The sequence below is a fragment of the Enhydra lutris genome, unplaced genomic scaffold (genome assembly GCF_002288905.1).
Source record: "Enhydra lutris kenyoni isolate GAN:26980312 unplaced genomic scaffold, ASM228890v2 scaffoldscaffold7, whole genome shotgun sequence".
NCBI classification, from domain to species: Eukaryota; Metazoa; Chordata; class Mammalia; order Carnivora; family Mustelidae; genus Enhydra; species Enhydra lutris.
Genome location: NW_019154091.1, coordinates 34180724 through 34204909, shown reverse-complemented (window position 1 = coordinate 34204909; position 24186 = coordinate 34180724). Strand labels below are relative to the sequence as shown.

The 24186-nt window shown below is 40.9% G+C and overlaps 1 protein-coding gene across 1 annotated transcript in view; it reads left to right on the top strand.

The window, feature by feature from the left end:
- LOC111142359 (high mobility group AT-hook 2) overlaps positions 1-24186 on the top strand; it is an 80287-nt gene that overhangs the window by 6183 nt on the left and 49918 nt on the right. The window contains exon 3 of the mRNA XM_022495386.1: positions 7134-7184. Coding sequence (XP_022351094.1) covers positions 7134-7184 — 51 coding nt within the window. The remainder of the gene's footprint in view (positions 1-7133; positions 7185-24186) is intronic.

The following is a 24186-nucleotide window of genomic DNA, read 5'->3' as shown; positions in this document are numbered from 1 at the left end:
TCTCATTCAGGTACTTTGAGGACAAAAAATGTTTTTTCTGAGACTGAATTACATTTTAATAGAAGGAAATGGCATATAAAAAGATATCAGGTGTGAGACAGCCCTACTTCATAGAGTCATAGGTTTGTTTGAACTTTCTTTTTTTTCTTTAAAAAAAAAAAAGATTATTTATTTATTTATTTGACAGGCAGAGATCACAGGCAGGCAGAGAGGCAGGCAGAGGGGGGAGGGGGAAGCAGAGTCCCCGCTGAGCAGAGAGCCGGATGCAGGGCTCCATGCCAGGACCCTGAGATCATGACTTGAGCCCAAGGCAGAGGCTTAACCCGCTGAGCCACCCAGGCACCCCTGAACTTCTTTTGACTTGAGGTTGAATAACCAGAGCTAGAGAGCAAGGTGCAGAAGTAAAATATCTAGGTAAAGTATGTACACTTCAAGTAATGTGCTCAAGTAAACATTCGATCTGTATATTCCATTTGCTTGTACAAAAAAGTTCTGGCGTTGATTGGACCCTATAAAGGCAGATTTGTGCTTTTTTCTAACTGCATTCTTAGAAATGTGGTTGACTTTTCATAAATAATTATTAACACCAAGCACAGGTATTTTATGATGAGAGAATGTGGGCTTTATTCATCATTTCAGAGAAATGTTAAAGCATGGATGTTGAGTGAGGACAAGATTTTTTTAAGAATTTAATAGGCCCAGGGGTTCCTGGGTGGCTTAGTGGGTTAAGCCTCTGCCTTCGGCTCAGGTCATGATCTCAGGGTCCTGGGATCGAGTCCCGCATCGGGCTCTCTGCTCAGCGGAGAACCTGCTTCCTCCTCTCTCTCTCTCTCTCTCTCTCTGCCTGCCTCTCTGCCTACTTGTGATCTCTCTCTGTGAAATAAATAAATAAAATCTTTAAAAAAAAAAAAAGAATTTAATAGGCCCAACTGAAGAGAGTAACCAAAGGCATCATTGTTAGGTAGGTCACGGAAGGATGGGTGTTGGAAATTGTCATACAGTTCCAGCCTATGGTTTCTGTGTGAGTAGTAGGATTTTGTTTGATTCCTGTGTGTTTGAATGGTAATTTCCACTGGGATTCAGGGCCCTATCTGAGTTAGACACATGTATCCAGATGGGTGGAATTAAATAAAACCCAAGTGTTGTCTTCATTATCTTGATATTTTAAGCTGATTTACCTAAGCAATTGACTCTTTTTCTTTTATTTCCACTTCACTTGCCAGGGAGGACCAAACCTTAATGCATCAGTAAATTCTACCTGGCAAAGCCTTTGAGCCATCACAGATTATGATCCAAATATGGGCAATTCAAACACATTTGGATTCTTTCACAAAGTAACTTTACTTCAAGGAACCCATAGTTCTAATTTTCTGGAAGCTATCACTCTTCTGAACTCACCATCCAGAGCTCCTCATTGCTTTGACTGACCCACAACCCTGGCCTATTTTTATCTCAGAGTCGTGACTAACCACTCTGCTAAGGAGGTAGAACATACCAGACTGGCATTCAATCGTGTTTTAGTTCTTTCTTGAGTATCAGTTAGATGGAGGCTCACCTTGGAACCACTTAGCTTGGCACAAGGGTAGAACAATGAATTTCACTATCCTAGATCCTAAAACTTCCAGTTATGAATTTTTGTTCTACTCAGAAAAAAACAGGTTGAAAAGTGATTCTAGTTTAGGCTAGGGCTTTGTTCTCTGTTGTTTTAAGACACTGAACAGTTTTGAATGGCATCTTCTGATTGATTTCTAGAGGAATAGTATAGTCACTGTCTTTTCTTCAGGGTGATATAGGGGGCACTTTGCTCAGAAGGTAACCCCTGTGAACTCCTGTATCATAGCTATTGATTCTTCTGATCACAAAAAAGGTAGTGCGATGGTTGATAGGAGGAAAGTCTTAAACTTTGAAAATAGCTCTTCCTGTCATTTTGGCCTTGGCTTTAAGTTAATGTTTGTATAGGTGAAGACAGGCATGTGTAAATAATGACATGAGAGTTGACAATAAGGGCTTCCTTGGGTGAAACTAGCATGAACTACAGTGGACGATAGAATTCAGTTGTATGGAGTGATGGCAAACTTGCAACTTCTCTTGAAGAGTGAAAATGGTTGCACTTAACATTTCGAACCCCACAGAGCTGGATTATCAATCAAGTAAAATGAGAAGTACCCAGTGCTTAGCCTGATCGATGATTCCAGTTGGTTTTGATGCCAGTGCACATTGATTTGCACTGTTTTTATGTTTAAAAGGACAGCTGAAAGAAATAAAATGTGACTTTCTAGACGTTGAATAGTTTGCTCCATATGCTCTTGTCTACAGGTCTTAATCTTAAAAACATATCTGTAAAGATACCTGAAAACAAAATAAGGTACTCTGCCCAGATATTTTTCTAGCTTTCCCACCCCGCTACCCCCCCATCTGTGTGCTGAGGCACTGATTGATTTGGGGTGAGGGAGTTAAGGTTTTCATGCATTATCACAGTACATATAAAATGTGATGAGAGCATTAAAGTAACAAAAATTAATAGCTATCTAAATTTGACCAAGAAGTCAGAATTGGATAATTCTTTTGGTTTCCAATCTCAGCAATTCTCCATGTCTTTATAGGAAACCCGGAAATGTTTTACTTTTAACGACTCATTTGATTTTCACCCTGGAAGTTTTTCTTGTCTCTCTTTTTTTTTGAATCTGCCCATAGCTCCTTTATTTTCTATGAAATATCTCCCAGAAGAACAGACCCTTTATTGCCTTGAAATCACACTGGGTCTCAGCTTCACTACTTATGAACATGGGCAGTTGGCTTGATCTCACATTTTGTGACACTGAGCACGTAATTGCTGTCCTATTTAAGAGAATGCTCAGAAAAATCACTCAAGAATTGGGAGGTTTTTTTTAAAATTAATTAATTAATTAATTTGAAGGAGGTATTCTTTTTAAGGGTAACATTTTAAAATATGGAGGGAGAGAAGAAATTACACTTGAGTACCCACCATGTGCTGGGAGCTTTTCTCAGTCACTTTATGCAAATATTAACTCTTCAATCCTCTGACATAGGTATTATGGTCTTCATTTCACAGATGAAGAAAACGGATTTCAAGATGTAAACCGTGACTCATGTCTCATGTTCATCGCTAGAAAATGGTGGCCCAAGGCGTTGAATTCAAATCTCACTCTAAAGCTTAGGACCTTCCCACTACTATATGCTGTCCGATGTTTTGTAAAATATTTGCTACAATGTAGGTTATGTTCTCTCCAGTCACCTGAAAGGCATGTTAGAAGTTAGGTTTCAAGAAACCCTTTGGAGAGAAGTTCTCTACAGGCTTTTAAAGGGAATCGAAATGGGTGCCTCCTGCATACGATACCCCCAGACTTCTGGGCCTCAGAACTCACAGGGCTATATGTCTTTGGAGATCAGAACCCATCCAGTTTTTTTATTTGTTCAGTGAGGGGTCTAGACAAAATGCTTGCTAAAACTCCTGCCAAGCTGTAGAATTCTGATGGGAAGAAGGAAATAAGACACACGTGATATAAACACCAGTGTTTCTCTTTTCTTCCTTCTTCATTCAATAAGAGTGTGAGCACATCTTATGTACCAGGTGCTAATGTAGGCGCTGTTTCCAAGCTTAAGAGTTACATTTGTTAGATGAATTTCCTTTTTCAATTAATTGTGTGTGTGTGTGTGTGTGTGTGTGTGTGTGGAGTACATGTACGAGCCTGAAGTACCAGACTTCTTAGAAAGAGAAAAAATTACATTTCCCACTTAACATTCTTCTCAACCCTCATGAACTTGCTTCTAACCATATTATACAATTAAACATAACAGTTCTGAACCTAAACTTTTTTTTTAAAGGCAAAACATGAATATAAGCAAAGAATAAGTAACACTTTTAACAAGATATGATGTGGTAAATTGTAAAACCATGTGGCCATAGTCTGAAATTTCAGTTTTTACAAATACAGAATTCCCAGCCTCTTTACCCTCCCCCTACCCCTCCACCCCCAGAAACTGTAAATACTGAGAACAAGTTACTGTCTTAATTATACATGGGTTTGTCGTATAGAACCAAATTCCACTCTGGAGAAGGGAAACCAAATATATACTCCCACAACATTGTATATGTTGATGTATTAAAAGCAAAACGAGCGCCTGAAATGTTTTTTCTCCTATTGAAAAGTAATATTCTGAAGAGCATTAAACACAGAAGAAAAAAAAAAAGTTAAAGCCAGTGCTTTCCTCCATATAAAAACCCTGGATCTCTGCTGGTTTACAAACTAAAATCCTAACTTGTTTTGCAGCCTTTGTGAAGTTGATCAGAATGATTAAATAATGTGGGTTTAAAGAACAATGAAAACCTCCCAGAGCGACACCACACAGCACAGCTAATGTGTTTCTCCTAGATGTAGACTCCGAACAGGGTTTCAGTTTACATGTAACACTGGCCTGGAGACCAAGGAGCGAGTTTGCTTTTAACAAGTCCAAGTGATAATTGTGATATTTTGCCCTTTAGTTAATGGTGCAAATTTTATTTTTGAATGGGCTTTTTGTCAATGAGATGCTCATTTTAAACTCCTCTTATTTGCAGGGCTTTCTCTTGGAGAGATTTGCTTTCTCTGACTTTGAAATGCAACGAAACCCTTTTAAAAAACAACCTTCTCTGCAGCAGATTTTAGATATGCCCGGATCCCTTAGTGGCCCCTGAAACATAACAACTGAACCAAGGAAGCTTGGTGTGGCCCCCTTAGCCTTGAAAGTCAATAACCGCCTCCTCTTAACCCCACCCACCATCCCTGTGCCCATTAAAAAGGATTTCTATCTTCCATGTTTGTGTAATTTACTGCTGGATAAACTGCAATCTCACAGTTGATCCCAAGGATTAAATCAGACACTGCTTCTGTATTAGGGAATTTTGTACTCCTAGAACTCACTATGTACTAGCCCAAGGGTTTCTTAAAAGCTTCATTCGAAAGGTGACAGATGGGTGTAAAGGAATATTAGCATTGACTGAATTCTTGGAGATCGGACTAACTAGAAGGAAAACTGTCCCTTGGAGGGTTCCATCTTGTTGGGGGTGAGAGAGCACTTATTAAGCAGCTCATTTATGGTGGGCACTTGGCTCCTCCCAGGAGGCATTATCTCATTTCATACATGAAACTGAATTAAGGTTCTCAGAGACCTGCCCAAAGTCATAAAGCTAAAATGGCAGAGCCAGGATTTAAGTCCAAGCTTTCCAAAGTAGAGTCTGTGTTTCCCTTTAGACAACTCCCTCTCCCTAAGACGGCATTCAGAAAGAGGGTGTGATTCACTGGGCACTCCTGGCTTCCATTTAATTTAATTCATGCCCTTATGACTAAAGGTAAGACGAGTGCCACTAACCCCGACAATAAACGATTCTTCTGTGCAGTCCGTTCACAAGTGACAAATGATCCACAACGCCCAAACCTGACCGTTAGGCTGAGCTTCTAAAGGCCACCAGGTTTCCTTCTGTTCGGGGAAATTAGCTGAGTCAGCCCCAACTTTAGTTGACTGAAATGTCTCCCGTATGGTAGTGAATGCACATACGCTAAGGGGAGGTAGTCCTCTTAGGAAGGGGGAGGAAGCCAGTCTCTACAGGCCAACAGAACTGGGCTCAAATTCCAGGCTCCCCTGCGTGCCTTGTACCGCCTTTGTGTGTGACCTTCCTCCGCTCTCTAAAACTCAGTTGCTCACCTGCAAAATTAGAGAAATTATAATACCTACTGTACAAGGCTGTTGTCAAGATTGAGAATGAAAATAACACATGTGCTCAATAGATGTGAACTAATGGTATTATAATCATACAGAACTTGGGTTAATTCCTACGGCCTGTTGCGTAGTAATGCCAGGTCAGGGAGATGCTATTTGTGAGGAATCTTGTGGCTTATCTTGTGTCTGTCTGTCTATCTATCTATTATCTATCTCCATCTCTTTTTATAAGGCAGATTGAAAAGAGAAAAGAGAATCTCACTTGGCAGTGTAGACAGTTTTAACATTTTTAACAGGTAGTATCACCGCAGCAAGCACCTACCAGCTGCTAACTTAGGTAACAAAAGCACGATGCCAAACAAGTTACGCTGGCCCAGGTTACCTGTATTTTTGTGTTTATATAGCCTTTGCGTAATTCTTCTATAGAAGAGTGTGTACTAACTTCTCTTTTTCCTGAAAAGTATAATCATGTGTTTTTATAGGAGACGTATGTTGTGTGTATGTATGTGTGTTTTGGTGTATTTAAGGATTGCAGTAGGGGTCGTAAACATAAGGAAATTACCTTATAGAAGATGTTAAAATTTGATTCAAAAGGCAAAAACAACTGGAATACCAGATAAAATCTCTGAAGCAATAAAACAAACTCTCAAGGTACTTAGAAATACATTCATGTCAGGTCTGTGTTGAGTAGGGACTTAATGGTAATAATACTGCATTTTTATTAATTGCTGGTTTTTGGCACCCCTAGTTTCCATCACAGGGACACACATGGATGATTTTGCCAACTTCTCTCTCTCTCTCATTCTGTTTCAATGAATTGGTTGACACGTGACTTTTTGGCAAGGAACTGCCCAAAAAAAAGTTAACTATGTAGAAGAATGCAAATGTTTCATTTTATTTGACTCAGAAGCCTATGTATTCTTCCTTACTTTGGAACTACTTTGATTAGCAATGTAGGTGGAAGTGCTTTGTAAGTTGTAAAGCAACAAATCAGTTTTAATTTTTGTAACTTTAGCTGTGATATGGAAAGAAAATCAGTTAAGAGCCATTACTTTTCTAAAATCCTCCTTTATACAATTATGGATATGTGGGAGTATTTTTTTTTTAATTGTGGATAGAAATAAAAGCGAAATGGCTTATTTAAAGCGTTTTCATGCATTTCAGAGGAGATCATTCTGGGGGAGTGTTTGAGGGTGAGAGATGAGTAGATGTTTCTGTGCATCATACCATGAAACACTGGGGAAGGAGGAGCTACTCTGACGAGAAGATGAGCCTTCAAGGAGAACGGGATTGTTAAAGCAATCTCCATACCTCATCGCAAACCAGAACAGTCTTACTTGGAATGTGTCCCTCGGTGCAGCGCTTTTAAATAATGTCAGGTAGGAAACAATATGACTTCCTTTTTCATTTTGCAGAAAGCAGAAGCCACTGGAGAAAAACGGCCAAGAGGCAGACCAAGGAAATGGGTGAGTAATCAGATATATTTTCTGGGCTTTTTTTTTTTTTTTTTTAAGGTAATGAAAATTTTCTGTTTTTCCATTTTTTAAATGAAGGTTACTTTTATTTTCTATCAGTTACATGTATTTCTGACTTCTGGTTCCATGGTCTTTGAAAGGGTTAAGGCAAGCACCGAATTATCATGCCCTTTACCATTAGGCTCCAGGAGTTTACTCACAATGCTTTTCTTCCTTGGGAGTGACTCCTCTTTCTATCTCTTATCAACATGAAAAGAGTCTCCACTCTTTCTTCAAACCCCGGTAACAATGAGATGACTTGTTCCGTGGGTTGAGTAACTAAGGTTAAAGGCTATTATGAAACCTTGGAAGTTGATTAGAAATGGTGATAAAATTCAGATGAAATGTGTATGAGATAACTTTGTAACGTTTTCTTTCTTTCCTTCCTTCCTTCCTCTCTCTCTCTCTCTCTCTTTCTTTTTCTTTCTTTCTTTGTTGTTTCCTTCATGGCTTTGCTTTGGACACATCTCATTTTCGAGGTGGCTTGTGTTTTTCCTTGTTACAGCGGCTTTTTAGGAAGCCATGTTTTCAGTTTCAGAGGTTTGCTTCCGTTAGTGGTCATTCCTGCAGACTGACGTTAATGACTGTGACTTCTAGGCAGGTGCTCTTGATCGACAGGCACACTGATGCTGCAGCTCCTTGAAGCCAGAAATCCAGAGCTCACCAAGGAGCTTCACTCATTTTACCACCTTGTTCCCTTTGCTGCTACACTACCCACGTTCTTCTGGTCTGTCTGCCCTGTTGACAGAGGAGAAAAACCTTAAAAATGAATAAAGCCATTTCTCAAGAAATATAAAGGCATCCTCTATAGGACATATCCTCTGCAATGGGACCTTTGGCTTTCCTTTTCTCTCTTCCCTGATCTATCCTGCAGGCTTCATCTTTTTTTTTTTTTTTAAGATTTATTTATTTATTTATTTGACAGAGAGAGAGAGAGAGAGAGAGAGATCACAAGTAGGCAGAGAGGCAGGAAGAGAAAGAGGGGGAAGCAGGCTCCCTGCTGAGCAGAGAGCCCGATGCAGGGCTCGATCCAAGGACCCTGGGATTATGATCGTAGTGGAAGGCAGAGGCTTAACCCACTGAACCACTCAGGCGCCCCAGGCTTCATCTTTTTTAAGTGTCTTTGCTGCTCTGCTGTATTATATTTTCCTGTTGGTATGCCATTCCTTTCTCCTCTAGAGTTCTACATCACTTTCTATTTATACTGTGGTATTGCCTTTCATTTAACTTATTCATCTTGTATTTTTTTTTCCTCTGCTCAACATGTGTTGGGATTAGATTTCTTAGCACAAGGAAATGGGGATGATCTTTAGATTAAAAACATCTCAGCGTTGCAATGTAACCTTAAAGTAAGAGAATTTCATTCAACCTTCTGGTCAATAAGTGAATTCTCTCCAGACCTACACCAAGCGGTAATCATCTGGACTGCTTGAGATCCTTAGTGTTAGGGAACTCACTACCTCTCAAGGCTGCCTTTTCCTTCTTGAAAGCTCGGAACTTTCGGAATTAGAAAATTCTTCTATCTGCCTCCTTGCAGCCTCTGCTCACTGTCCCTAAGGCCTCCTTCCTGGGAAGATTCAGAGTAATTATTTTCACTTTTACTCATGAGAGTATATTTTCTATAGAAAATGGTAAGTTCTTGGAAGTCACGAGATTAGTGTTGCTAAAATGAAATAAAACGTAAGCCAAGACAGTGAAAGTTAGGGGGCGCGAGAGTGTGGCCTCTCTTGTATCCCCCAGCTTCACGGAGAGATCATTGACATATAACGTTGTGTCGACTGAAGGAATATGAAATATTGATTTGATACTTATGTATTGCAAAATGATTACTGCCATAACATTTGTTTAAGGTCACCTCACATAATTACCATTTCCCTTTTTTTGTGGTGAGGCCATTTCAGATCTACTCTCTTAACAACTTTCAAGCATATAACACAGTGTTGTTAATTATAATCAGCATGCTAGATGCCCAGGCTTGATAACCGAAAATTTGTATCCTTTGACCAACACTTCCTCACTTCCCCCACACTCTCCACTCTTGGCAACCACCATTCTACTCTCTGTTTCTATAAGTTTAGGTTTTTCACACCCACCTATCTTTATGGCTTTTCTTCCCACCACTCATCTTTACACAGCCAGTTTTTAGCCAAGGACCTATGTGCTTTTTTTTTTTTTCTTCCTTAATGGATTTTTTTTTTTTTTAAGATTTTATTTATTTGACAGACAGAGATCACAAGTAGGCAGAGAGGCAGGCAGAGAGAGAGGAGGAAGTAGGCTCCCCGCTGAGCTGAGAGCCCGATGCGGGGCTTGATCCCAGGACCCTGAGATCATGACCTGAGCTGAAGGCAGAGGCTTTAACCCACTGAGCCACCCAGGTGCCCCTCCTTAATGGATTCTTACTCGTTGGAGATATGGATTCCAGGTATCTGATCTTCATGCTGCGTAAGAAGCCCATGAGAGGCATCCACCGGGGAGGCCCATGCTTTCTGGGAATAACTGGGTCATCCCCATTGACGGTGGTGATTTCTAAATTTTACAGGCTGTGAGAATGGAAAATACTGTATAGTGAGTGAACTGTCACAGCTCCCTGACTCGGTCCCCAAAGAAGAGCTGTTCTACTTAGAAGAGGAAGTAAAAGGAAATTGTGTATTTTTTCTAGACGGTGTGTTTCCTCTTCGCTTGTGTATATTCTGTTGGGTAGAGTCTGCAGCCACTCATGGCCAGACATTCAGTTCAGTGGCATTCTTTGCTGGAAGGCTGGTGCTAAAGAAATAAATCACTGCATTTTCCATAGGAAATGGGCTTGTACTTCATAGTGAGTTCAATTCTTTCCAACAATGTCATTCACCGATTTCCTTGTATTAGAGATATATTTTTCAACTGACTAGATTTGCTAAGTACATGGCCTCAAAGTCAAATTGCTACCCTTTATTCTTCTGAGCTGTTTTGTTTTGCTTTAAAGTTTTTTCACTTTTAAAAAGATGTCCTATAACTCTTACAGTGTCATGTAATAGGCCTGGAAAAAAAGTCTGTCGTGGAATCCTCTCATCTGTTGTGACTGGAATTGGCACATGGTAGGCTACTCAGGAGTTGACTAACCAAAACTATACATGTAGATGTAGGGCAGAAACTTGCATCAGTCTTGCTTCGTCAAGGGGATGGACCTTTGGCCAATCCAGTGATTATATTAACTGGATTTTGATTAGGAGTACTTCTGTTCTTTCCTTTATTCTCTTTTGTGCACTCCCCAGCTTCCTGAGTTTGAAAGAGTTTTTGGGTCTATTCTTTCAGTGAACTAGTCTGGACTTTTGCTTTTTACTTTTTTATTATTTTTTTTAAAAGATTTTTATTTTATTTATTTGACAGAGAGAGATTACAAGTAGGCAGAGAGGCAGGCAGAGAGAGAGGGGGAAGCAGGCTCCCCGCTGAGCAGAGAGCCCGATGCGGGACTCGATCCCAGGACCCCGAGATCACGACCTGAGCAGAAGGCAGAGGCTCAACCCACTGAGCCACCCAGGCTCCCTGACTTCTGCTTTTTAAAAATTTTTGGTGTGAAGGAGGCAAGATATAAAGGCAGGAAAGAGAAGTGGGACCTCCATTTCCTCCTGGTTTCATAGCTGGGAGCTCAGGGTCTGGATTCAGATGGCTTGGGTGCAGATTGTGCCCCATCACTTGACTAACCGTGGAGTCTTGAGCCAATTATGTGACCTTTAAAAGATTCGGTTTCCTTCTCTCTAAGAAGGTGGCAAGAGCAGTACTTTTTTCATAGTTGTTAGATAGATATATTTCTCATACATAGAGTTGTTGTGGGGATTAAATAAGATCACGCATGCAAAGGACTTAATAAAAGGCTTAGCACACGCGAATGCCCAAATAATGTTAGACACAACGATTCATTCCTCTGTACATTTTCATGTAGTTACCACCGACAGCCTACACCCTACTTACTTATAGTACCCGTAGCCACACACGAGGGGCAAGGTGACAGTCAGGCATCAACTAACCAAACACCCTTGGTGGTACCATTATGTCTTTAATGGATCTCAGTTGAGTATCATCAAGCTTAAGAACTGCTTATAAATAATCCTAAAGTTCATTTTAAGTCTGTTTTCCATTCAGGGGAGAATTGTATGTAGCCGCTTATAAGCCTCTCTTCTCACGGTCGAGGTTTGGCGTCACGTGTAGTTCATCAGTTTGAAAAGCACGATTCCTCCTGTGGGTCAGAATACGCACGTCCAGAGATGCGCTGGTTTCTTGGAGGCTCCATAGAATTCCGTTACTCAATCCTTCTGCCAGTTGAGACGAGGCGTTTAATATTTGCCTTCCTTAGTTTTAGCTTAGGAAGGGAGCTCATCCCAGAACAGAGTTAGTGATGGAAAATATTTGGAAAAAGTTTTAGGGCATGGAGTGAAGGCTCAAGAAGATGGGAACCCGGAGGGTGGAAGGCTTCATCCAGATGTTGCTGAGGGAAGCAACTAGTGCTTCTGGAAAAGAGGCAAGGACAGAGTAATAAAGAGTAAATCAGTGGGAACAAAGGTGTTTGTAGGTGTTTTGTTTTCAGAATATCTTAATGAGAAAGGAAACACGACAGAAAAGGGAGTATACCCCCAATAGAAACTAGTGGTTTGTAAAGGGTAAAAACCAACCAACCCACCAGCCCTCTAGAGATACTGAGATTGACCTTGAAATTGAACCAAGGGCTAGCTGCCTTTGCTGAACCATGATTGGTCACTAACGAAGCCCAGATGTTTTTTGGGGGGGAGGGGTTGCTCATTCTCTTTATTTGGTAACGGGGTGTGTGCAGTGCACTGATTTAAAAATATGCATTTCCATTCCATCTCTTTTGAGGAGGCAGTTGTCTTTTCAGAGCTTGTGATGCACAGGAAAGTGATGTAATTTCAGCTGTTGGTCAGACATGTAAGGATTCTAGATAGGCAACAAAGGCTTTTTGTTTTTTCAAGTCTGAAGACATCTAGAAACTTAAGTGATGATGTGAAGATCAAGTACAGGAAATTAAATCAGCATAAAACCTATTACAAACTAGACTGATTGAAACTCTTTGGATTTCTTCTAAAGCTCCCAGGCATTAGTGCATTGAGGAACCTGGGAATCCGATGTTGAAGTTCAAACATTAGGTTTTCATTTCCATGACTTTTCCCCTCCAGATGTTTGTCCCCCCCTCTTTTCTTTTTTAACTTTTAGCCATTTGTAATTTAACACTTGCTTTGTTTAAACTGAAGTATAACTTTGAAGTTTAGAAAGAAATAGCTAATAATGCATATTGCAGATAATTGTAACTTTTTATGGGAGTCGGAGGGGAAGAAATGACTTTGATATGACATCAAGAACTGCTAGTGGAGTGTGGGGAGGTGAATCCATTTTCCCCGGGAAACTTGTATTAATAACATGCATTTAAAAGTGAAGATGTTCCCCTGAAAGCACATGGTTCTTTGCTCTATGCTCAGTAACTCAAACATGAGTCTTCTGATGCATATAATGTGTTTAAATTTGGTAAGCCGTGTTTTCTGAAGCCATCCACTTTGCCATATTTTCTGATAAAAATGGAGTACTTTGCAAACCCTAACAGAACTCTGTGGGAGAAAAGTGATTAAACCTTCTCTTTTAATAGTTTACTGCAAAATTAACTAGAAATCGCACTTTAAAAATGCAAGATTAAATATAAAAATACTAAGAAATGAATCAAGAATTGGATTCAGATCATTCATATTTTGATTCAAGATTAACATCTTTTTTTATTTGATTGAATGTTGGAATGCTATCCTTAATTATCCTATTAAACGAAGTCTTTAAGGAAAAGTTCGATAACCTGTTTTGTCATCCGGCTCAGTCTGGCCTGGCCGACTTCTACCAGATCCTGACTATTTCCAGACCGTACAGCATGGACCTCGGGGTCTGCCACTAAGGGAATACTGCCACAGTTTCACAAAAACCGTGTGGTCTTATCAGACTATAATAGAGCGCTTGATTGAGTGGCAAATTATAGACAGGAATTAGTTCCGATAAATGTCCTATCTCCCTACGCAAAATAATCAGCTTGGCCAAATCCTGTCTAAGACCTTTATCTCAACTCCACTCTAATAATAAAATGTCAGGTGTTATGGAATTCAAAGAATATGGAATTACATGACAGTTAGAGGGCTTAAGACTTTATCCATATCACCATACGCATATTTACCCATGTTTACCCCAAATTGAGTGCTTATGGGTGGCATATTAGAAATTCTCATGATGTATATAAATACAGTTAATATGCTCTCTTCGTGTATGTGTGTGTGTGTGTGTGTGTGTGTGTGTGTGTGTGTGTATTTTTTTACCAGGCAACGTAGGCAAAACCACCACACCTCAAGAAAACATTTTTGGGGGCGCCTGGGTGGCTCAGTGGGTTGGGCTGCTGCCTTCGGCTCAGGTCGTGATCTCGGGGTCCTGGGATCGAGTCCCACATCGGGCTCTCTGCTCGGCAGGAAGCCTGCTTCCCTCTCTCTCTCTGCCTGCCTCTCCGTCTACTTGTGATTTCTCTCTGTCAAATAAATAAATAACATCTAAAAAAAAAAAAAAAGAAAACATTTTTGTTCTGTTTTTAAGGGTGGTATCTGGATTTATTTCAAATTGGTGTTTTTTTTTTTTTTTAATCCAGGAATTCCTTATTCTGAACTCTTCAATATCAGACACAAATATTTCACCATTTTTGGAATAATTTCCATTTGATGGGATTGAATCGAGCCTCCTGTGCCTACTTCGGACTGAAATCAGGACTTATGTGTTCTGATGAGCTGGAAACATTCGGACAGGTTGCTCAGTTTACCCATGCTTTTTCTCCTGGTTCAGTACCGAACAGGAATATTCTCTCTGCAGCCAATGGCTCTTAAGCATGGAGGGCTGTAAAACACAAGAACCTTTATTGCCGCACCCAGCTCTGTTACCCAGGGAGTCTGTAGATGATCCAGCCTCCTGTCTCCTTCTTTGCTTTGTTTCCCCAGCCTTCCCTCCCCCCCCCCCTCCCCCCACCCCCCCCACGCACCCCCCCTCCCCCACCCCCGCCTGCCCTTTGGCCATTTCAGTACTCATTAGCACCTCCACCAGATGGGGGGCAGGGCCAGAAACAGGGAGGGGGGTTCATCTCTGGTAAAAGACTTGGCTGGGGAAAGAGGCAGGGAGTAATGGCAGACATAAGGTTTTCAGATTATCTGTTGATTGCTAGACCCAGGTTACCCAGACTCCATCCTCAGGAGTAATCCACTGTAGCTATGACTCTGAAATTTGTTTTTCACTCATGCTTTATTTATTCTTCTACTAAATGCAATTTCAGAAGTATGCTGCCTTTTTTTAGGATGCTATGGGAAGCAAAGGTCTCTTTTTAAAAATTATGTTTCGTCCATATTGATGAGTGGCTGCAAATCAGGCTTGGGTTAACAGGCTTTTGCCCCCTGTTCAGATTCAGAAGTCTTACATTAGACTTACTCTTACCTTACACTGTGGAATGATAGTTCTTGGAATTCAGGAAGAGGGAAATTGCCTCATCAGAGAGTCCTGTTTGGGCGTGCAATGATCATACAGCTAATGCTCACTGTAGGACCAAGGGAAGGGACGATTTGTCATTATTTTGTGCTGGGGTTTCAATCCATTCACCCAGAAAATGCACTTTGAGTGTCTCTTCGAACAGAGGATCCTGCAGAAGCCTAAGCATGTAAGATGGACAACACAGACACACAAGAAGTTGTTTAGACACTGTGTTTTGTTTTTTTGTTTTTGGGCGGGGGATGGGGGTTAGAGAGGGAGAGAGAGAATCTTAAGTGGGCTCTGCACTCAGCACAGAGCCCAGTGCAGGGCTTGATCTCATGACCCTGAGCCCAAATCAAGAGTCGGATGCTTAACCGGCCTGTTTTGGACACTGTTTTCGTTCATTTGCTTGTTGGTTTACTTCTCTCTTGCTTGGCTAGACCATGTAAACCCTAAGGCTGCAATGGCAAGACCCTCTGATTTTGCAGTTTTCCGTTTATCTGAACATTTTACTCAAGTCTCTGACAGTGCTATGGATGAAGCCCTTGTGCTGGGTCCTGGGGTTACCGAGCCCAACAGTATAGATGGGAGCTGCCTTTGGGGCACTTACCTTCTGGAGAACCAAAAAGGAGAACCTGGTGTCAGCCCCTTAGATGACTCCTCTGTGTTGCAGAAGCTGAGAAGCTAAATTAAATTCCAGTTTTCAAGTATTTTGAGCTCTTCAGAATTTAACAGTCCTTCCATAGACATGATTATGCTGTTTTCCAAATCCTAATGACACTCTATGTCATTATTTGAATATAGCTATACATATTATCTATGAATTAGTTGTATAAGTGGGCCTGAAGTTACATCCTCTTTATCACCATGGCCAAAATCCAGGTTAATATCAAATGTACACATATTTGATCTATCAAAATAGTGAGTCAAATTCATCTGGTTAGTATAGTTATAAAAAGATAGGTATTAAATTGCCAGGGTTCCTGGGTGGCTCATTTGTTAAGCGTCTACCTTCAGCTCAGGTCATGGTCCCAGGGTCCTGGGATGGAGTCCCGCATTGGGCTCCCTGCGCAGCAGGAAGCCTGCTTCTCCCTCTCCCACTGCCCCTGTTTGTGTTTCCTCTCTCTGTCAAATAAATAAATAAATAAATAAATCTTTAATAAATAAATAAATCTTTAAAAAAAAGTTGCCAGATATTGGTACCAAAGAAAGAAGGGACAGGGAATTAGAAAGATCAGGATAATTCTTTTGGGCCACCGTCTCAACATACATTGCTCTATTTTTTTTCCTCTTTGTTCATGCTGATAATTTGTTTATCAGATAACTTTAAAATCACCCGGTGTCAAAACGATGAATTGCACACCTTAATATTTCTGGATACTGCTACCCTTTGTATTTAAAAAATGGCTCTTAAAAGTGGAAAGCATATCACATTTATCCTTTTACCCTTAGCGCCTAGGACCTAGGAGGAAATTCAGCAAATGATTAAGAGCTCAGCCCGCCTGCCGTCAGTTAGCCGCTTAGCAAGGCAAGCTACTCATGGTCACCAGCTCTGGTCTTTTTGTGTCTGGAGCAAAGGGTCGTAATAGTTTTCATTACATAGGAGTTGTAAAAATTCAATGAGAAGCCACCCAAAAGCTTTATTCACCGTGGGGCAGGCAGTCTGTAGATCATCACTGTTGATTATTAGTATAATTTCAGGCCTGAAGCAGGACTTAATAAATGTTGGCTGAATAGAATGACAGCATTTCTTTACTATGTATAAAGTGTGGGCTTTGAATGTTTGTTTTCCAGTACGAATGTGGATTTGAATTGCGTGCTTTGTCTTTTTTTTTTTTTTTTTGGAATCTGAGGATCTGTATTTTCAAAGAGGCCACAAAGGGGTTAAAAGCCCAAACCATAAGCATCAAGGCAGTGTTTGTGATAATTTCAAATTCCAGCTTATGCCTTTCCACTGAAGAAGTAAGCTGTGAGCCACTATCACCCGGGCCCGATACAGACTTTGAATGCCTTGCCCTGTAGTAATCTTTCCATTCCCTTGCTCCTGGAAATAGCATTCTGTTTTCCAAAATAGACACTCCAGCACTGTACCTTCAGAGAATTTTTGTCACAGCTTTGGACCATCAGAAAAACAGAAGAAAGCTTTGTTGACAGAACCTCACAGAATAGTCTTCTCAGGTAGTCTCTCTAAGTTTTTTTCCACAAAAACTTACTTTAATTGCGTTTCCCCTATCCTTCACTCCTAATTTTTAGTGTTCACATGAAAATAAACAAGAGAGGAACATCAGGTAATAATTTTTTGTGCCTTTGACTCCTTTCAGGGACATTTTAAAGCATCCCACGTAAAGCAAGGGATCTAATACACTAGGTTTTATATCACCAAAGGGGTAAGGACTCAGCAGTCAGAATAACAAAGGTAGCAATGTGGCATGACTTGGAAGTTTAAGCATTAACATTACCAATAAAGGAAGTGCAGGCCTGACGAGTTTCCAGACGATCCAAAAATTTTCAGTCTTGAGGGAGCACCCTATTATGGGAACCACCAAAGCCCAGGGAGGTGAGGGAATTACCCTGTTTAGGAATAGGGAATCATAAGATGATAGCTGATAATGTTCTCTAAAGGAGCATTTGTTTTGCCATCTTTTATCATTCACTGTTCCAAATGATTCTGAGGTCAGGGAAGACAGAGATACCAGTGCATGTCAGAGGCTGATCCTAGAGTATCATTTCCTTATTCTAGGATCTCTGTCCCTATGTTTTCTTTATTGTCAATATTCTCTTAGAGGACCCAACTTGAATGTTCTCTAAACTCCTTAATGGAAATGGCTGAAGCATTTCTCATTTGATGGAGTTGGACAGTATGCACATGACCGTCTCCACGCCCCCCCTGCGTCGCCCCTGACGCTGGGTGCACACCTTATGGGTTTATCAGAAAGAATGGAAAGCCGATGTGTGATAATACTGTCCATCCTATAGGATTTTCATTCTGTGTTCTCAGTAAATTTTAAACTACTTCTTTTTTTTTTTTTTTTAAGATTTTATTTATTTATTTGACAGTGAGAGAGGGAACACAAGTATGGGGGCTAGGAGAGGGAAAGCAGGCTTCCCACTGAGCAGGAAATCCAATACAGGGCTTAATCCTAGGACGCTGGGATCACAACCTGAGCCTAAGGCAGACACTTAACGACTGAGCCACCCAGGCACTCCAAATTTTAAATGTCTTGTTTAAGTGTAAGTAAAGTTTGATTTTACATTCTTTATTCCCCTTTCTTGTCTTTGGACCATATAATTCCTATATGCAGTGGGTGAAAGCCAACTCATTCCCAACTCTAATTCATCCCCTTTGCATTCCTTGCATTGCAGAGGGATAGAGTTTAATGACGTTCTGTTTGGATTTGCTGTGTACAGTGTGCTCATTTCCAGGCTATCAAACCAAGGCACTGGTAGATCTTTTGTGTTTTTTTTTTATCAGTAATGCTCTTCTTCTGGGGGTAGCTTACGACATGCGAGTTTATCCATGAATCAGTCAGGCTTAGGACTTTGTGCGTTGCTTTATACATCCTGTTCAGACAATAAATAAGCTACACAAAAACCATTTAAAATCTGTTTTAAACTTAAGTTGAATATAAGACAAAAATTTGTAAATTTTAAATTACAGATTTAAAATCTGTAATTTTCTAAACAATAAAAGGGTGACTTAGTCTAACACATAGTCTTAATCTGCTTTGCCATTAAATCACTAATCTCAGTGAATATCAACTGGGACTCTTTTCAGTCATTAACACCTATGGGAACAAAACTGCTCTATTATCTACCTCTTAAACGTTCCTGAGTATTCACAGAGAGCTAATTCCGACCATACAGTAAGTACCACATTGTTTCCTGCTGTGATGGAGTGAGTGAGCTTTTATATTCATTATGTACATTATGGGATTAGTAGGATGTTCAACTGGATTGTATAGCTGGAGAGGGTTTGGCCATACATGGTCACAGTATGAAGAATTCCCTTGTGACTGAATTTTTTTTTTTCCCCCGAAAAAAGGAGTTTTCTGCCCAGGATTCTTGGTATGTGTTCATCATTGTTACTTCCTATTCTTTTAAGTAATTATGTTCCCATAAAAATTTAGTGTCCTTCATTTGAGAAGCTGACATTTTATATCCGTAAGGCAAGCACAACTTTTAAAATCAGAGTGAAAATTTAGGTGTCTTATTTTGAGGTTTTATCTTTCTATAAAATTTTTGAACCTGAGAAAATATTTCTATTGATCTACTTACGATCTCAAAACTATCTTTGGTAGAAAATCTCTTTGTATGTGAGAAAAAGCTGTCTAGAAAGATGTTGTGAGTACCCTTGGTCGTGATGTGCAAATTTAAACACCCGCCTGTCACGGGAGGGTCTTACATTCAACCTAAATTTCTCCTTGCATGGTTCTCAGTCCATTTCCTTTTGTGGTGTTCTTCTTGGTGATAGAGAACAGCTGGTATGTCTCTCTTCAAAATAATTCTTCTTCCTTAGGGCAGTATAAAGTGGACACACTTCGCATCTGGGTTTGAGTCTGGGCCTTAGCCCTTACCAGCCTGAAGTCGCCGTCGCCTCTCTGAGCCTCAGTGTCCTCTTTTGTAAAACACAGCTCATACTCCCTCCTTTGCAGTTTTAGCCAACATGTCCTGCTCCTAGTAAATGCACAAAATATAGTACCTTGTATCATTAGTGTTAAAACCTGCGAGAATTTATGAAGTCAGCTTTTTCTTTCCCATGGTAACATTCCCAGATTTTTCTGACTTTGTCTAGTGTTTCTAAACTACAAATCTTGGCTCTAAACGAGACTTGAGATGGTATTGTCGATGGAATGCTAGGTTTGCAATGGAAGGGCTATTTGACTTGCTTCCTGAGCTAATGAATTTGTAACTCTATGTCCTTGGATAAGTCACTTAACACCCTGGAGCCTGTTTCCTCAGATGCAAGATGGGGATGACAAGTATCGTATCTCCTGAGGCTTCCTCTCTGGGTTGTAGTTAGAATAATGTAAAGAAGTAATGTAAGGGTCACAAAGCACCATACAGTCATAAGGTGATTGCAGTAAAGATAATTGGCAATTAAAATTTAATGCTTTATAATAGGGGGAATGAAATTGCTTGTTGTTTATATACCTTTTTATTTATTTATTTTTAAAGATTTTATTTATTTATTTGACAGAGAACGATATTGCAAGTAGGCAGAGAGATTGGGGGGGAAGGCAGGCTCCCCGCTGAGCAGAGAGCCTGATGAGGGGCTCGATCCTAGGACCCTGAGACATGACTTGACCCGAAGGCAGGGGCTTAACCCACTGAGCCACCCAGGCACCCCTCTGGCAGAGAGAAAAATTAGACTCCCTTACTTTCTCCCTTTCCTCTACTCCAAACTTTTAAAACTCAGGTCACCATCATCATCCTCACCCTTGTCCTATGTAACAATTAGGAGGCATTTGTTCTTTTTCTGTTTCCATTTTCATCTGCTCTTTTGGTTGTCAGGCTAACATGGACAACGTTCAGAAGTAGAATGACATATATTAAAATAGTTCCAAAAGGATACGATTCCACTTGTGTGCAGAGTGAGTGAGTCAACAAGCAGTGTTGGGTGAGGTTCAGAGGGGGGCCAGCCAGGGGATCAAAGTGTGTGACTAAAGGGGTAAAGTGACCCAGGAGAAGTGGACGAGCAGGGAAGGTGTCTCAAGTGATGGACATTTAAGGAGAGGATTATAGATCCGTGTCTCCTCAGGTAGTCACTGCGGAGTTCGAAACAGAAGAGTGGCATGCTCAAAACACACCTGAATGAGAAGGGAAATTTTGGGACACGGAGCATCCCTTACAGTGGAAGTGACCTTGGAGGTTGCAGTGATCCCAGGCAATAGATGACAACCCATTTCTGTAGAGATGCAGTCTAAGGGGGGAGGTCGGTCTGTGGGGAGCTGAGGATGTGGTGTTGGAGGAAACCAGTAGGAATGCCAAGTGCCTCCACGCGGAGGGTCGTCCAAGAGAGTTAAAATCGGGGGAAAAGAAGGTAGAGTGGACACAGTGATATTCAAATGAATATTTCCATTGTTATCTTCTTTAAAAAAATCTATTGGATATACAGTTAACGTTTCTAGAAGCAGCTTTCCCCCTTATTTGTATCATACTCATTTTTTGTTTTGTTGCCTCAATTCAGCTTGGCTTTATGTTTAATTACAGGGCTGAAAGAACTCAAGTTTGGGTAGCAGAGAGTGGATTTTGGTGAAACATCCCTGTTGATTATGTTACGTGTTTGTGTATTCCAGTCAAACTAGCCACAACAATCCAGCTGTCCATTTGGGATTTGTAGATGCTGCTTTCCTGGGGCCCTTTCCTCCATGGCTGTCTGTGACCTTAGCCACTGAATCATGTAATCGTTTTTGGCCTCCTAAGCCAGTGATTCTGAGTGGGCAGAGCGGTAGTGTGATGTCATGTCTGGGGCACGAGCCTGTACCCTCACCACACACGGGTCCCACCCTTCCTGGTCTAGGCAGCTCAATACACAGTGCTTGGCACATAGTGAGTGCTCAATAAATTTAGTTGCTTTTCCTGTCTTTCTCTGGACCTCAAGTAGGAAGATCCAAATTGGAGAACACCAGTATAGCATTAGTTCCCCAAGTAAAATCCATAGGGAAAGCTGAGGCAGATGTGGGGGAATGCAGTTCCAGACTCCAGTTAATCTACAGAAGATGATCACACTGGTCTACAACGCACAGCTTCCCATGCTCGTGAGTCATAGTAAAATCTCTTAGGGGATGAATGACTTTTAACTTAATGCAAAATTGGTAAACTGTGTGGAATATTGTGACACTTGAAAGTATTCAGTATGAAAAATAGCTGATGGGGTACCTATGTAGAGATATATTGTCTTCTCCCAACATGGTTTGGATTTTAGTGACCTCTCTTCTTTTCCCCTAAAAAAAAGATCAAAAGGAAGGCCCTCCACATTGTTTCCGAATTCCTAGATAGGAAAAACGTCAAACTAGAAAGGCCCCTTTTGAGAACCTCACGCATTCATATTTTTTTAAATATCAAAGTTTCTTTCTTGCCCTTTTTCTGGCAGAGAGAAAAAGTAGACTCCCTTACTTTCTCCCTTTCTCCTCTACTCCAAATTCCAGCAAATGTAACCTTATTGTTCTTGTTAACTGCTATCACTGTAAATTCCTTTGCAGTAGTAAGAAATTATATACAACAGTCCCTCGTACACTGCCCCGTTGCCTCTCCGTGGTGGTGTTTTGTAAAGCTGTAGCACAGAATAACGCTAGGATATTGCATGAACACAATCCACCCATCATATTCCCACATTCTTATGCTTATGGTACTCACATGCGTGTGTATCAGGGGGTATTAAGTTCTCTACAGTTTTACCACCTATGTAATTCATGTATGACCTCCAGAAGTATTCTCTTCTAAGACTGTAGGTTGCTTGAGAGTTTTCGACATCTCCTATGATGACAGACATTAAGCATCTTCTCTTCTAAGTATGCAAAAGCCTTCTGTGGCTGTAGGAAGGCAGAGAGTGGAAATCTGGCCCCTGGTTCCTATCTGTGGCTGTGTAGTTCCTCTTTCACATTCCCTCATTAGAAAGGGCTGGCTGGGCCAGCCAAAATCATAGGTGGGCTTGGCACACAGCTAACTATTTGCCTGGAGTAACTTAAGCTTTTGTACGATGTTAAGAGTTCTGCCAATTTCAGAGGCCAGGAAGCAAAGAGTTGGCCTTGTAGGGTAACACACCTGCTTTTCCTGAGGCCACATACAACAACAGGCTGATTTGAGTACCTGTTTGCCCTCTTGGGATATACTGAAACATGTGTCCAGAGTCCTGAAGTTGTGGAGAAATACTTTTCTCCCTCTAGAAATCCATTTCACACAGATTTTGAATGTCCACGAGAACAGATATTCTTTGGGGAAATGTCCTGTTAATTGTACTTTGGCTTTCTGGCCCGGTCTCTAGGACGAACTGGGATAGACTCTTATTAGCTTGAGACCTGTAGGAATATCCCCATTTGAGAATAACGCGATAACATTAGGTTTCCTGATTAAAAAAAAAAAAATCGCAACTCTCTGTCATACACATGCAATCTCTCTCTCTCCCTCCCTCTCTCTCTCTCTCTCTCTCTCTCACACACACACACACACACAGCAAAGTTGTGCCGAGGTACACACATTGGCAGATGGCCAAGCTCCCTCACCAGCTAAATATATCAGTCTTGTACTCCTGTCTGAGAAACACTGGATTTACAAGTAGTTCGAATGCTGAGTATTAACATTGTGTGACAACAAAGGTCTGTCGCATTCTACTGGTCCCTCCTGGAATCTGAGTGTTTGATTTGGTGACCACATACATTTATGGTGATGATGGTGATGTTTGGACATAACCAGTGAGCAACAGGTTGCGAATCTGATCATCATGGGACCTTTTGGAGAACAACGTTAACATATTTGATACCACCGTTCTATCAAAGTCTAAGTCCCAACTATGCTATGGCATATAAAGCGCTTCTTTTCCTCTTTGGACTAATCCTTCTCCTACTGCCACTTTAAAACCTCATGATTTACGAGTAACATTCTTTATTTTTGGTGATAGCAATTATTTAAACCAAAGCTTACTTTTAAATCAGCTGGAGACATTTTGAGAATCTCGGAAGTTCAGAAAAAACTATGTATTAAAGAAAAATATTAAAAAGAATGTCATAACAGGCTGCTATGACTTCCATAGCAAACACCCTTGGGCCTTACTTGATCCAAATAAATGTGGTCACACTGCTGTTGTGGCTATGGACGTGGTGAAGGAAAGCTTACATTTCTATATCCTGTTGTCTGTCACTGAGGTCTCATCCAAGCTTAGCCAAAATAGTGATGGGGGGTGGTGTAGATATGGAATTGTTGGTCTGTTTGGTGCTTGATGTACCCCCACAGTAACTCTAGACTTAGTGGAGAGATTCTGTGGTTGAATTCTCTCATATTCTGCAGGTGACAAAATGTAAGTTGAGAACAATGCAGTGTCTAGTTCAAGGTCATTCAACTTCGTCAGCTAGGACAAGAACCAGGTTTCCTGACTTCCAGTTCCACTGCTTTTCCACTATAGGGAACGGTTTCCTGTCACCCTACCTGTCTTTCTTGGTTTTCCATTTGTAATGTTGACATTTCTTCTGATGAACCTCTTCCTTCAGATCCTGTCATGGTTTCCGGGGGCTGCTGTCACAAGGCACCGTGGACTTGGGTGCCTTAGTGTGACAGTAATTTATTCTCCAACAGTCCTGGAAACCAAAAGTCTGAAATCAAGGTCTTGGCAGGAACATGCTCTCTCTGAAGGCGCGAGGAGAATCTGTTACATTGCCTTTTCCTTGGCTTCTGGGTCGCTGGTAGTTCTGGATGTTCCTTGGCCTGCATCACTCCAATCTCT